We start from the raw sequence: 13,845 nt of genomic DNA, 5'->3' as shown, positions 1-13,845 counted from the left end.
TACAGGCCAGTCAGTCTAACCTCAGTAGTGGGCAAATTATTGGAATCAGTTCTGAGAAACAGGATAAACTGTCACTTGCAAGGGCACAGATTAATCAAGGATAGTCAGCATGGATTTGTTATGGGAAGATCTTGTTTGACAAACCTGATCTTAATTTTTTGTAGTAGTAACAAGGAAGATAGATGAGGGGAGTGCAGTTGATGTGGTCTACATGGATTTTAGCAAGCCTTCTGACAAGGTTCCGCATGGCAGACTGGTTAAAAAAATAAAAGCCCATGGGATCCAGGGAAATGTAGCAAGGTGGACACAAAATTGGCTTAGTGGCAGGAAACAAAAGGTAATTGTTGAGGGGCGGAAGGCTGTTTCCAGTGGCGTTCCGCAGGGCTCAGTACAGTGCTTTTTGTGGTATATATTAATGATTTGGACGTAAATGTAGGGGGCATGATCAAGAAGTTTGCAGACGACACAAACATTGGCCATGTGGTAGATAGCGAGAAGGATAGCTGTAGGCTGCAGGAAGATATCGATGGACTGCTCAGGTGGGCAGAAAAGTGGCAAATGAAATTCAACTTGGAGAAGTGTGAGGTAATGCATTTGGGGAGGTCAAACAAGGCAAAGGAATACACGATTAATGGGAAAATACTGAGAGGTGTAGACGAAGTGAGTGACCTTGCAGTGAATGTCCACAGATCCCTGAAGGTAGCAGGACAGCTCGATAAGATGGTTAAGAAGGCATATGGAATCCTTTCCTTTATTAGCCAAGGTATAGAATATAACAGCAGGGAGGTTATGCTGGAACTGGGTCAAGGACGTCACAGAGCGGCTGCAGGACATTCTTCTGGGGAAGGGTGAACAGCCAGAGGTCGCGGTCCACATTGGTACCAATGACATAGATAAGAAGGGGGATGAGGTCCTGAAAGCAAATTTTAGGGAGCTAGGAAGGATATTAAAAAGCAGGACCTCAAAAGCAGTAATCTCAGGATTACTCCCAGTCCCATGTGCTCGTGAGCATAGGAATAGGAGAATTGGAGAACTGGTGTAGGAGGGAGGGCATCAGATTTCTGAGACATTGGGACAGGTTCTGGGGCAGGTGGGACCTGTACAAGATGGACAGGCTACATCTCAACAGGACTGGGACGAATATCCTCGCAGGGAATTTGCTAGTGCTGTTGGGAAAGATTTAAACTAAATTGTCAGGGGAATGGGAAACTGAGAGGCAGCTCAAATTGGAGCGAAGCAAAACTGGTAAATTATCAGGGGGGTGGGAACCAGGAGCAAGTATCAAAGAGGAATACCAAGGTGCACAGAATACTGGGGAGATAGATAGCACGAGAGTAGGGAATAGTAGGTTATTAGGTGGGGTCAAAGTAAGGGAGAAAGTAATAAAGTCTGAATCAGGGTTAATGTGCATGTATGTGAATGCACAGAGTGCGGTTAATAAGACTGGTGAGGTACAGATACAGATTGCCATGTGGAAATATGATGTGGTTATAAACAGAGACTTGTTTATAACATAGAGGAGCAGGACTGGGTGTTAAATATTCCTGTATACAAGGTGTTCAGGAAAGATAGGAAAGGGAACAAAAGGGGAGGGGTGGCAATATTGATTAAGGAGAGCATTGCAGTGCTGGAGAAAAAGGATGGCCCAGAGGGGTCGAGGACAGAATCAATTTGGCTAGACCCAAGGAACAAAAAAGGTGCAGTTACATTGCTTGGTGTTGTCTATAGGCCACCAGCTAGTGGGAAGGACTTGGAGGAACAAATTTGCAAGGAAATTACAGAGAGATGCAAAAATTATTGGGTAGTTATAATGGGGGACTTTAATTATCCAAACATAGACTGGAACAATAGTAGTGTGAAGGGCAGTGAGGGGCAAGAATTCCTAGAGTGTGTTCAGGAAAATTTTCTGCAACAGTATGTTACTTGAACCAGAAAGGAGGCACTGCTAGACCTGGTCCTTGGGAATGAGACTGGCCAAGTGGATCAAGTATCAGTAGGAGAGCATTTAGGGGATAGTGATCATTGTATCATAAGGTTTAGGCTGACTATGGAAAAGGATAAACAGCAATCCAGGGTAAGAATAATTAACTGGGGGAAGACCAACTTCAATGGAGTAACGGAGCTGCGGGGAAGAGAGTCAAAAACTGGCAGGAAAACTGGTAGATGAACAACGGGCTACCTTCAAAGTCAAATAGTGGATGCATTGGTGGTCATCTTCCAAGATTCTATAGACTCGAACAGTTCCTACAGATTGGAGGGTAGCTAATATAACCCCACTATTTAAAAAAGGTAGAGAGAAAGCAGGGAATTATAAACCAGCCAGCCTGACGTTGGTAGTGGGGAAAATTCTAGAGTCCATTATCAAAGATTTTATAACATAGCACTTAGAGAACAGTGGCAGAATCGGGCAGAGTCAGCATGGATTTACGAAAGGGAAATCATGCTGGACAAATCCACTAGAATTCTTCGATGATGTAACTAGTAGAGTTGATGAGGGGGAGCCAGTGGATGTGGTTTATTTGGACTTTCAGAAGGCTTTTGACAAAGTCCCACATAAGAGATTAGCGTGTAAAATTAAAGCACATGGGATTGGGGGTAGTGTATTGCGATGGACAGAAAATTGGTTGGCAGACAGGAAACAAAGAGTAGGGATAAATGGGTCTTTTTTCCAAAGGCAGGCATGCAGGTGCAACAGGCAGTAAAAAAGGCAAATGGTATGTTGGCCTTCATAGTGAGAGGATTCGTGTACAGGAGCAGGGATGTCTTGCTGCAATTATACAGGGCCTTGGTGAGGCCACACCTGGAATATTGTTTGCAGTTTTGGTCTCCTTATCTGAGAAAGGACATTCTTGCTATAGAGGAAATGCAGCGAAGGTTTACCAGACTGATTCCTGGGATGGCAGGACAGACATATGAGGAGAGATTCAGTCGGTTAGGATTATATTCATTGGAGTTCAGAAGAGTGAGGGGGGGATCTCATAGAAACCTATAAAATTCTAACAGGACTTGAACAGGGTAGATGTAGGAAGGATGTTCCCAATGGTGGGGGAGTCCAGAGCCAGGAGTTATAGTCTAAGGATATGGGGTAAACTTTTCAGGACTGAGATGAAGAGAAATTTCTTCACCCAGAGTGTGGTGAGCCTGTGGAACTCGCTACCACAGAAAGCAGTTGAGGCCAAAACATTGTACATTTTCAAGGAGTTAGATATAGCTCTTGGGTCTAAAGGGATAAAAGGGCATGCGTGCAATTCTGGTCGCCACACTACCAGAAGGACGTGGAGGCTTTGGAGAGGGTACAGAAGAGGTTTACCAGAATGGTGCCTGGTCTGGAGGGCATTAGCTATGAGGATAGGTTGGATAAACTCGGATTGTTTTCACTGGAACGACGGAGGTGGAGGGGCGACATGATAGAGGTTTACAAAGTTATGAGTGGCACGGACAGAGTGGATAGTCAGAAGCTTTTTCCCAGGGTGTAAGAGTCAGTTACTAGGGGACTATGTTTAAGGTGTGAGGGGCAAAGTTTAGAGGGGATTTGCGAGGCAAGTTCTTTACACAGAGGGTGGTGAGTGCCTGGAACTTGCTGCCGGGGGAGGTGGTGGAAGCTGGTACAATAGCTCCATTTAAGAGGCATCTTGACAAATACATGAATAGGATGGGAATAGAGGGATACAGTCCCCAGAAGTGCAGAAGATTTTAGTTCAGGCAGGCATCAAGATCGGCGCAGGCTTGGAGGGCCGAATGGCCTGTTCCAGTGCTGTACTGTTCTTTGTTCTTTGAAAACGGGAACAGGTTACTGAGTTGGATGATCAGTCATGATCATAATGAATGGCCTACTCCTGCTCCTATTTTCTATGTTTCTGTGTTCCCTCGAAGGGGAAAAGTAAGGAAAACAAATCCAGAGCTCCCTGGATGACAAAGGAGGTAGAGATTAAGATAAAGAAAAAGTGTGCATGACAGGTGCCAGGTAGAAAATACTATAGTCAACCTGGTTCTCAACAGAAGGTCCAGAGAGGAAGTTTAAAAGCAAATAAGAGAAGCAAAGAGAGAGCATGAAAAGAGACTGGCAGCTAGCATTAAAAGGAAATCTTAAAGTTTTGTATAGGCAAAGGGTGGTAAAAGGAGGAGTGGGGCCAATTAGGGACCAGAAAGGGCATTTACACATGGAGACCAAGGGCATAGCTCAATATTAAATGAATACTTTGCATCTGTCTTTACCAAGGAAGATGCAACCCAGGCAATGTTGAAAGGCGTGGTAAGTCAAACAACAGAGGGGTTGAAAATTGATAAAGAGGAAGAATTAGATAGGCTGTCTGTTCTTAAAGTGGATAAAGCACCAGGGCCAGATGAGATGCATCCAAGGATGCTGAGGGAAGTGAGGGTGGAAATCGCAGAGGCACTGGCCATAATTTTCCAGTCTTCCTTAGACTTGGGGGTGGGGCCAAAGGACTGGAGAACTGCAAACGTTACACCCTTGTTGAATAAAGGATGTAAGGATAAGCCCAGCAACTACAGGCTAGTCAGTTTAACTTCGGTGGTGGAAAAACTTGTAGAAAAAATAATTTGGGACAAAATCAATAGTCACATGGACAAATGTGAGTTAATTAAGGAAAGCCAGCATGGATTTCTTAAGGGAAAATCAGGTTTAACTAACTTGGAGTTTTTTGAGGAGGTAACAGAGAGGGTTGATGTGGGCAATGATGCTGATGTGCTATACATGGACTTTCAAAAGGCATTTGATACAGTGCCACACAACAGACTTATGAGCAAACTTGTAGCTCATGGAATAAAATTGACGGTAGAAAAATGGATACGAATTTGGCTGAGTGACAGGAAACAAAGAGCAGTGGTTAATGGATGTTTTTCGGGCTGGAGGAAGGTTTGTAGTGGAGTTCCCCAGGGATCAGTGTTAGGACCTTTGCTTTTCCTGATATATATTAGTGACCTAGACCTTGGTTTACAGGGCATAATTTCAAAGTTTGCAGATGATACAAAACTTGGAAGCATTGTGAACTGTGAGGGGGATAGCGGAGAACTTCAAAAGGACATAGACAAGTTGGTGGAATCGGTGGATAGGTGGCAGATGAAGTTCAATGCAGAGAAATGTGAAGTGATTCATTTTGGTAGGAAGAACATGGAGAGACAATATAGAATAAAGGGTACAATTCTAAAGGGGTGCAGGAGTAGAGGGATATGTGCATAAGTCTTTGAGGGTGGCAGAACAGGTTGCGAGAGCAGTTAATAAAGCATACAGTATCCTGGGCTTTGTTAATGGGGGAATAGAGTACAAGAGCAAGGAAGTTATGTTGAACTTGTATAAGACACTCGTTCGGTCTCAGCTGGAGTATTGAGTTCAATTTTGGACACCGCTGTTTATGGAAGACGTGAGGGCATTGGAGAAAGTACAGAAAAGATTCACAAGAATGGTCCAAGGGATGAGGAATTTCAGTTATGAAGATGGATTGGAGAAGTTACCACTGTTTTCCTTGGAGAAGAGAAGGCTGAGAGGTGATTTGATAGAGGCATTCAAAATCATGAGCGGTCTGGACAGAGTAGAGAGAGAGAGAAACTGTTCCCACTCGTGAAAGGATCAAGAACGAGAGGGCACAGATTTCAAGTATTTGGTAAGAAATGCAAAAGTGACATGAAGAAAAACCTTTCCACACAGCGAGTGGCTAAGGTCTAGAATGCGCTGCCTGAGAACTTGGTGGAGGCAGGTTCAATTGAAACTTTCAAAAAGGAATTAGACAGTTATATGAAAAGGAAGAACGTGCAGCATTATGGGGAGAAGGCGGGGAAATGGAACTGAGGGAATTGCTCTTTCAGAGAGCCAGTGCGGGCATGATGGGCCGAATTGCCTCCTTCTGCTCTGTAACGATTCTGCGAACTTTATAAATCATTAGTTAGACCACAACTTGAATATTTCGTGCAGTATTGATTACTTCATTACAGAAAGGATGTAATTGCACTAGAGAGGGTACAGAGGAGATTTACGAGGATGTTGCAAGGACTGGAAAAATGCAGCTTTGAGGAAAAACTGAATTTGTGAAGGGCCTATTTATCTTCGCAGAGAGGTCAGTGATGAGGGGGCATAGATTTAAAGTGATTGGTAGAAAGACTAGAGGGGAGATGAGGAAAAATGTTTTCACCCAGAGGGTGGTGGGGGTCTGGAACTCACTGCCTAAAAGGGTAGTAGAGGCAGAAACCCTCAACTCATTTAAAAGGTGTCTGGATATGTACCTAAAGTGCTGTAACCTGCAGGGCTACGGACCAAATGCTGGAAGGTGGGATTCGGCTGGGTGGCTTTTTTTTCAACTGGCGCAGACGTGATGGGCCAAGTGGCCCCTTTGTGCCGTAAACCTTCTATGACTTTATGAGTCATACCTAGCACAAAGGAAGATGGTTGTGATTGTTGGAGGTCAATCATCTGAGCTCCAGGACATTACTGCAGGAGTTCCTCAGGGTAGTGTCCTAAGCCCAACTACCTTCAGCTGCTTCAAAGACCTTCCCTCCATCATAAGGTCAGAAATGGGGATGTTCGCTGGTGATTGCACAATGTTCAGCACCATTTGCAACTCCTCAGATACTGAAGCAGTCCCTGTCTATATACAGCAAGACCTGGACAATATCCAGGCTTGAGCTGATAAGCGGCAAGTAACATTTGTGCCACACAAGTGCAGGAAATGACCATCTCCAAGAGAGAATCTAACCATCTCCCCATGACATTCAATGGCATTACCATCGCTGAACACTCCCCGCCCCCCCACTATCAACATCCTGGAGGGTTACCATTGACCAGAAACTGAACTGGACCAGCCACATAAATACTGTGGCTACAAGAGCAGGTCAGAGACTGGGAATTCTGCAGCGAGTAACTTACCTCCTGACTCCCCAATGCCTGTCCACCATCTACAAGACACAAGTCAGGATGGTGATGGAATACTTTCCACTTACCTGGATGAGTGCGGTTCCAACAACACTCAAGAAGCTTGACACCATTCTGGACAAAGCAGCCCACTTGATCAGTACCTAATCCACCACTTTAAATATTCACTCCCTCCACCACCGATGCACAGTGGCAACAGTGTGTACCATCTACAAGATGCACTGCAGCAACTTACCACGCCTCCTTCAACAGCACCTTCCAAACCCGTGACTTCTATCACCTGGAAGGACAAGGGCAGCAAATGCATGGGAACACCACCACCTGCAAGTTCCCCTCCAAGTCACACACCATCCTGATTTGGAACTATATCGCCGTTCCCTCACTGTTGCTGGGTCAAAATCCTGGAACTCCCTTCCTAACAGCACTGTGGGTGTACCCGCACCAGATGGACAGCAGTGGTTCAAGAAGGCAGCTCACCACCACCTTCTCAAGGACAATTAGGAATGAGGAAGAAATGCTGGCCTTGCCATCGATGCCCATGTACCCTGAAATAAAAACTTTGGACAAGACAAATTTAAAAGGGTGTGGTCAGGGAGCAAAGGAATGGGACAAAGGGGATAGCTCCTTCAGTGAGCTGTCACAGACACTATGGACCAAAAGGGGACTGGGTAAGAGGAATGTGCATCACGAGCAACACAGGTCATCTTCTCACCTCATCGTTCTTCAATGCCATGAAGTAGTAATGGATGTTCTTGTTGCGGGCATACTCCTTAACTCTTGCTTTGAATTCTTTGTGATCCAGCACTTCCCCACAGTACTCTAGCACAAAGCTATTTCTGCAAAGACAAAGCCCTCCTCGTTACAACAGTATTTCATAGCCCATCCCCACCAGAAATCTGAACAGCTTCACCATAGGCAAGGGCCTTACTTCCCTAAATATCCAACAACTTTCTCCACCTGACAGAGGGGCTGAGGACAGGGCAAAAGCCAAGATCTTTTTGCCCCATTTTCATGGTTGAAGACCTTCAGAGATGATGGAAGTTGGAGGCCACAACTGAGATAGTTGGGCTTTGTAGGGGAAGACCTGAAATGGAAGAAAGCCAAGCAGATAGCCATGGCAAGAGGAGGAGTGGACAGTGCAGTGACTTGATCTTGTCACAGTTCTAATCAGGCAGAGATAAGCAACCACTGAGCGAAAAGAGAATAAATATCCTTGTCAAATATCCAATACCTCAAACAACCACGTGGAGTGGTTGCGTATGAGTTCAGTTCACGTTAGTTTACAATCTCAAACAAGTAGTTGCTACGAGGAGGCCACATGGTTAAGATCTCAGTGATCAAATGTAGCCCACAGAAGTGCTCCTCCAAGAATTGGGCCAATGTCCCTTCCATCTTGAGTATTCATCCTGCTTTTCAGGAGGATGTACCTGGAGGGGGAAGCTGTGATGGGAAAACTACAATAATCATAATTGGAAATCTAGTTAGGGGGACGCAAAGAGGAAACCTACAAATATTGCCTAATCTGCTAGTGCACGGTCTAGTGGCGCTAGCAGATGCATGGAACTAGATTATCTACCAACTTTCAATCTGATGAATGATACATTGGGGGAGGGGAGGTCAAGGCCTGCTCGGGTCTGCAAATGAAACCCGACCCGAGCCTAACCTGGCCAGAGTCCTTTCATTTTTTTCCGCGCCCGACCCGACTCGACCACTGGAATATAATCAACTTTATTGAAGAGGTTGTGCTGTACCTTGGATGGAATTGCTCACTGCAGAGTAGTGCAGAGTATTTTCCGCCTTGACATCCTGGCTGTCACTGTGTCCGACCCGACCCGAGCCGAGCCCAAATGCCGGACGCAGAAGAGCGACCCGAACCGAACGCGACACGTCGCCAGGTTCCATCGGGTTCGGGTCGGGTAGCGTGAATAACATATAAAAACTTTACACCCCCCCCCTCAACCATCCAAGGATTCAGTTGGTAATGGCAGCTTGCAACTATGGACCAGTTCAATTCCTGGTCTGTAATGAGTTAGCTGATCTCTATGGCTGCAGTAACTGAAGTGCCATGACGGGTGTTAAATGCCCTCAAGCTGGTGAGGGTGGGGACAGGAGGGGGGAATGGTTTCCAGTCACCCCTGCTGAAAAGTGTGCCTGCTATTGGATGTTGGACGAGGACAAAATTGGACTCCTCAGTGATGCCTCCATGGTTTAACAGGCCATCAATTCTCACTGTCTAGGTTCATACATGAAGAACAGCCGCTTGGACAAGATCTCAGAGACTATATGCAGCCGACAAAATTGTATCCCTGGAAGAATTAGCTCCTTCAATGAGGCTGGTTGGGGTTGGAGGTGGTGGTAGGCGAGGTAAGGAAGGAGGGGGATACACTGGAAATGCTTCACAAATGCAAAGAGAAATTCAGTTTCACTCACACTGAAAGCTCTTTATCTGTTCGGAGACCCCAGCCTTTCCTCTCGGTGAGGATGACTTCTACATCGGCATACTGCCGCCTCTGGAACCTCCGGTTTGTACAGTACTCTCCGTGCAGACACCGTGACGAGCTGAGAAGAGGCAACAACAAACACCTAACGTTACTATAAAACGTTACATACAATGATCTGCCCTTGGATACAGTCAAACAGGGCCATTCAGTCTACCCGCAAGGGTCCCCGAATTGGCTACTTTACTTCTCTATTACATTCCACATTCAAACACTCCTTGAACATCTATGTTATGTGTTGGTCATCACCTTGGATATCTCTATAGCCTTTTGACACTGCGTGCTACCGTGCACTTCTAAAACAAGTTATATGGTTTTCCACCAAAACTATGCCATGATTATACAAATTCCTCTCCACTTGTGATTAAACCACTGCCTTATTGTCACTTAGCTTGCTCACAGATCTTTAACCTAACCCATGCTCCATTTGGACCCAACCCGTGCCCCAATTATATCAAAAATATCTCCACTCATCATCCAGTCCTATCCAATCTTGCATTGGTGTTGTACTACATTTATGAGCTTCCTTTAAATTTTCTGGTCGTCACATACACAAGCTTCATTCTCCACAGTGCAGCAGTTAAATCAAATCTTTACTGCCTTAATATCTTTCAATGGATCAGTGAGAATGTCCCTCTTAAAGTCACAGCTTCTACACCCCCTCTCACAGCAGAATTACCACCAGTTACTTTTACTGGGTCTATCTTCACCGAATGATGCTCATGATCTCTGAATTTCCTGTGACCCCAAGTGGAATTCCCAATTTCCTCCACGACTGGCGCTTAGAATCATACAGCACAACTTATTGTGTCGATGTCAGATCTTTGAGAAAGCTATCCAATTAACATAACATAACTAGGAGCAGGAGTAGGCAATTCAGCCCCTCGAGCCTGCTCTGCCATTCAATACAATCATGGCTGATCTCATCTCGGCCTCAACTCCACTTTCCTGCCCGTTCTCCATAACCCTTCAACCTATTACTAATTAAATATCTGTCTATCTCCTCTTTAAATTTACTCAATATCCCAGCATCCACTGCACGCTGGGGTAGTGAATTCCACAGACTCAAGGAGGCCCAAAAGAAAGAAAGAAAAGAAATGACCCTTCGAGAGAAGTAATTTCTCCTCATCTCTGTTTTAAATCTGCTACCCCTTATCCTAAAACTATGACCTCTTGTTCTAGATTACCCCACAATAGGAAACATCCTCTCTACATCTACTTTGTCAATCCCCTTAATTATCTTATATACCTCAATTAGCCTCACACCCGTGCTTTTCCCCCTTAAACATGGAACACCTATTTGCTTACTTAAACATCTTGCAACAGAAAGAAGAAATGCTGGAAACACTCAGCCGGTCTGGCAGCATCTGTGGAGAGAGAAGCAGAGTTAACGTTTCGGGTCAGTGACCCTTCTTCGGAACTGGCAAATATTAGAAATGTCAAAGGTTATAAGCAAGTAAAGTGGGGTGGGGCAAGAGATAACAAAGGAGAAGGTGTAGATTGGACAAGGTCACAGAATAGCTGACCAGAAGGTCATGGAGCAAAGGCAAACAATATGTTAATGGTGTGTTGAAAGACAAAGCATTAGTACAGATAGGGTGTTAACGGACTGAAAATTGAACAGCAACAAGTACAAATTTGAAAAAAAAAAAGTGGGTAAGCAAACTGAACAAACTGTGAAATAAAATAAACATACAAAAAAAATGTAGAAAAGAAAAACTAAAAATGAAAGTAAAATGGGGGGCCCGTCATGCTCTGAAATTATTGAACACAATGTTCAGTCCGGCAGGCTGTAGTGTGCCTAATCAGTAGATGAGATGTTGTTCCTTGAGCTTGCGTTGATGTTCACTGGAACACAGCAGCAATCCCACATGCTCACATCTCTATCCTGGGATTGCTGCAGTGTTCCAGTGAACATCAACGCAAGCTCGAGGAACAACATCTCATTTACCAATTAGGCACACTACAGCCTGCCGGACTGAACATTGAGTTCAATAATTTCAGAGCATGACGGGCCCCCCATTTTACTTTCATTTTTAGTTATTTTTTCTTTTTTACATTTTTTTGTTATGTTTATTTTATTTCATCTTAGTTTGTTCAGTTTGCTTACCCACTGTTTTTTTTTCATATTTTTACTTGCTGCTGTTCAGTTTTCAGTCCGTTAACACCCTATCTGTACTAATGCTTTGTCTTTCAACACACCATTAACATATTGCTTGCTCCATGACCTTCTGGTCAGCCATTCTGTGACCTTGTCCAATCTACACCTTCTCCTTTGTTATCTTGCCCCACCCCCACTTTACTTGCTTATAACCTTTGACATTTCTAATATTTGCCAGTTCCGAAGAAGGGTCACTGACTCTGCTTCTCTCTCCACAGATGCTGCCGGACCTGCTGAGTGGTTCCAGTATTTCTTGTTTATGTTTCAGATTTCCAGCATCCGCAGTATTTTGCTTTTATAAACATCTTGCAACTCAATTCTGTAAAGTCCGGGTCATTCAAGAGTTGACTCTTGCTCAAATATCTGTTCTAGTGCCTCTCTTGCAAGAAAGGTTAACAAGCTGGATACGTGACAGACAAAGCTTCAATCACTTTGCGTCTCACAGCTTTCTTCCTCTTGGCCTACATTTTATCTGCACTACTATGGTCAGTGCTCCTTTTAACTTACTTCTCTTGTTCCTCCTAAGCTCCAAGTCAAAACTGATTGCTTTGTCTACTATAACACACCATTTCTCAAGACCATAAAACTTTTGAGTCTTCACCTCCGTTTCTCTCACCCTTTTTGACTGTGGTGATGTCCTACACGAAGGGCCTTGAATTGTCAATGAACACAAAAAGCCACAGTTGCAAAAGATGAACCCTTTGGACTGTTCTGGTTTCACACCCTGTGCACCCTCTCAGCAATAGCCAACAACTGCAACAAGTTTGCTGTATTTCACAGTAACGTTTGACTTATATCTGATAAAAGTACAAGTGCAGACTCTAAAGGGCGTGGGGAAAATGAGGGTTCATCCTGGTCCTTGGTCGGTGCTTACAAATCAATGGGAAGGCACTTACCATTCTATCATGAGTAACCTATTGAGGCAGTCTTCACCACATGCCAGCTCTCCTCGCTCTCGGTCTTCTCTGGACAACAAACATTCACACTGCATGCGCTTGATGTCGCGGTGAGATTTGCTTTTCTTCCTACAAAAAGTAAATCGGTCTAATTAAGACTTGTAAAAAAAAAAGATAAATGCCTTGAACCTGGCTGGACTTCATGGATGAGAATTCTGATTAAAGAAGCAAACAAGCTTTTCCTATGGGGATGGAATCTCACAAATCAGCAGCAGGAGCAGCCTGAAGGAAGGAGGTGTGATTTAAATATCCCAGCACTGAGGAGCAGAGAGCATTCCCATCATTGGAAAAGGAGCAAGCCATTCAACCACTCAACCCTGTTCCGTCATTCAATCATATCGCAGCTGATCTGTCCCTCAACTCAATTTACTCACCATTGCTCCATATCCTTTGATACCCTGCCCTAACAAAAATCTATTGATCTCCATCCACCCAGCATCCATAGCTGGTGAAGGGGGTGGGGGGGGGGGGGGGGGGCGGGGGGGGGGGGGAAGACAAGTCAAGGCCAATACTGCAAATAAAAAGAAATCTGAAATAATAAAAGAAAATACTGGAAATACACTAAGGTCAGTCAGCGTCTGTGACAAAAAAGGCAGGTCAACAATCAGAGTGTCTTGACTTTATCAACATACTTCCCTAAATTTCCAGAGTTAACAGCTTTTATTCTGTGTCTGCAAATCCCGCCTCTGTCAAACAGTTACCTGATCTGCTGACGCCCTCCCTTTCGGCAAAAAACGTGTGAAATGTCTCTCACTCTCCATTTCTTCTCACGTTTCACTACATCTTTCAGTCAGTTTTCAATCACTTTTTCTTCTTTCTCACTGGCCACTGCTGTATTCATCTGCTGTCTGTCTTCTCCAAGTCTCACTGTGCTGCATAGATTTTCACTCTGCCACTCTCCATTGGTCTGTCTCCCTCATTACCTGCCTCTTCCCATATTGTCTCTCCTGCACATCTCATCCTTTTTTCCTGTATGTCTCGCCATCTCTTTCATCCCTCAAGTCCAAGGGACGCAGACTTGAACGGATATGGCAGACAACTGGTTTAGCCATTTACCGCCAGATCTGGCTGGACCACATAAAGCACTATCGGGTCCTGCTCTCATCTCCCAAAACTGTTCACTAGCCAGGATCATCCTGGAATGCAAAGGTAGCCCAGGCTTCTTTTCTCTATTGCAAACAATCCCTCTCCCCATCACGTCCAACAATAAGTGCAAGGAGCTCATGGACTTCTTTGTTACTAAGATCAAGATCACCCATCAGTTGCTTCTGCAGCTATTCTCCCTTCCATTAACCCAGCGGGCCAAACTTCCTCTAAAGCTCACGCCCATCCTAGCCCTGGATTTGC

At 44.7% G+C, this 13,845-nt stretch overlaps 1 protein-coding gene across 6 annotated transcripts in view; it reads right to left on the bottom strand.

Moving 5' to 3' along the window:
- setd2 (SET domain containing 2, histone lysine methyltransferase) overlaps positions 1 to 13,845 on the bottom strand; it is a 128,229-nt gene that overhangs the window by 50,120 nt on the left and 64,264 nt on the right. For all 6 annotated transcript variants that reach the window (XR_010975031.1, XM_068031516.1, XM_068031520.1 and 3 more), the window contains 3 exons: positions 12,439 to 12,567; positions 9,314 to 9,442; positions 7,596 to 7,719 (listed from right to left, as the gene is read on the bottom strand). Coding sequence is in view for 5 of the 6 variants with exons in the window: in XM_068031516.1 (XP_067887617.1) it covers positions 7,596 to 7,719; positions 9,314 to 9,442; positions 12,439 to 12,567 (382 nt within the window). In the remaining variant the exon portion in view is untranslated. The remainder of the gene's footprint in view (positions 1 to 7,595; positions 7,720 to 9,313; positions 9,443 to 12,438; positions 12,568 to 13,845) is intronic.

Source organism: Heterodontus francisci, chromosome 5, assembly GCF_036365525.1.
Source record: "Heterodontus francisci isolate sHetFra1 chromosome 5, sHetFra1.hap1, whole genome shotgun sequence".
Classification (NCBI taxonomy): domain Eukaryota; kingdom Metazoa; phylum Chordata; class Chondrichthyes; order Heterodontiformes; family Heterodontidae; genus Heterodontus; species Heterodontus francisci.
The sequence above is the reverse complement of the archived record's forward strand: the minus strand, read 5'-3'. Positions and strand labels throughout refer to the sequence as shown.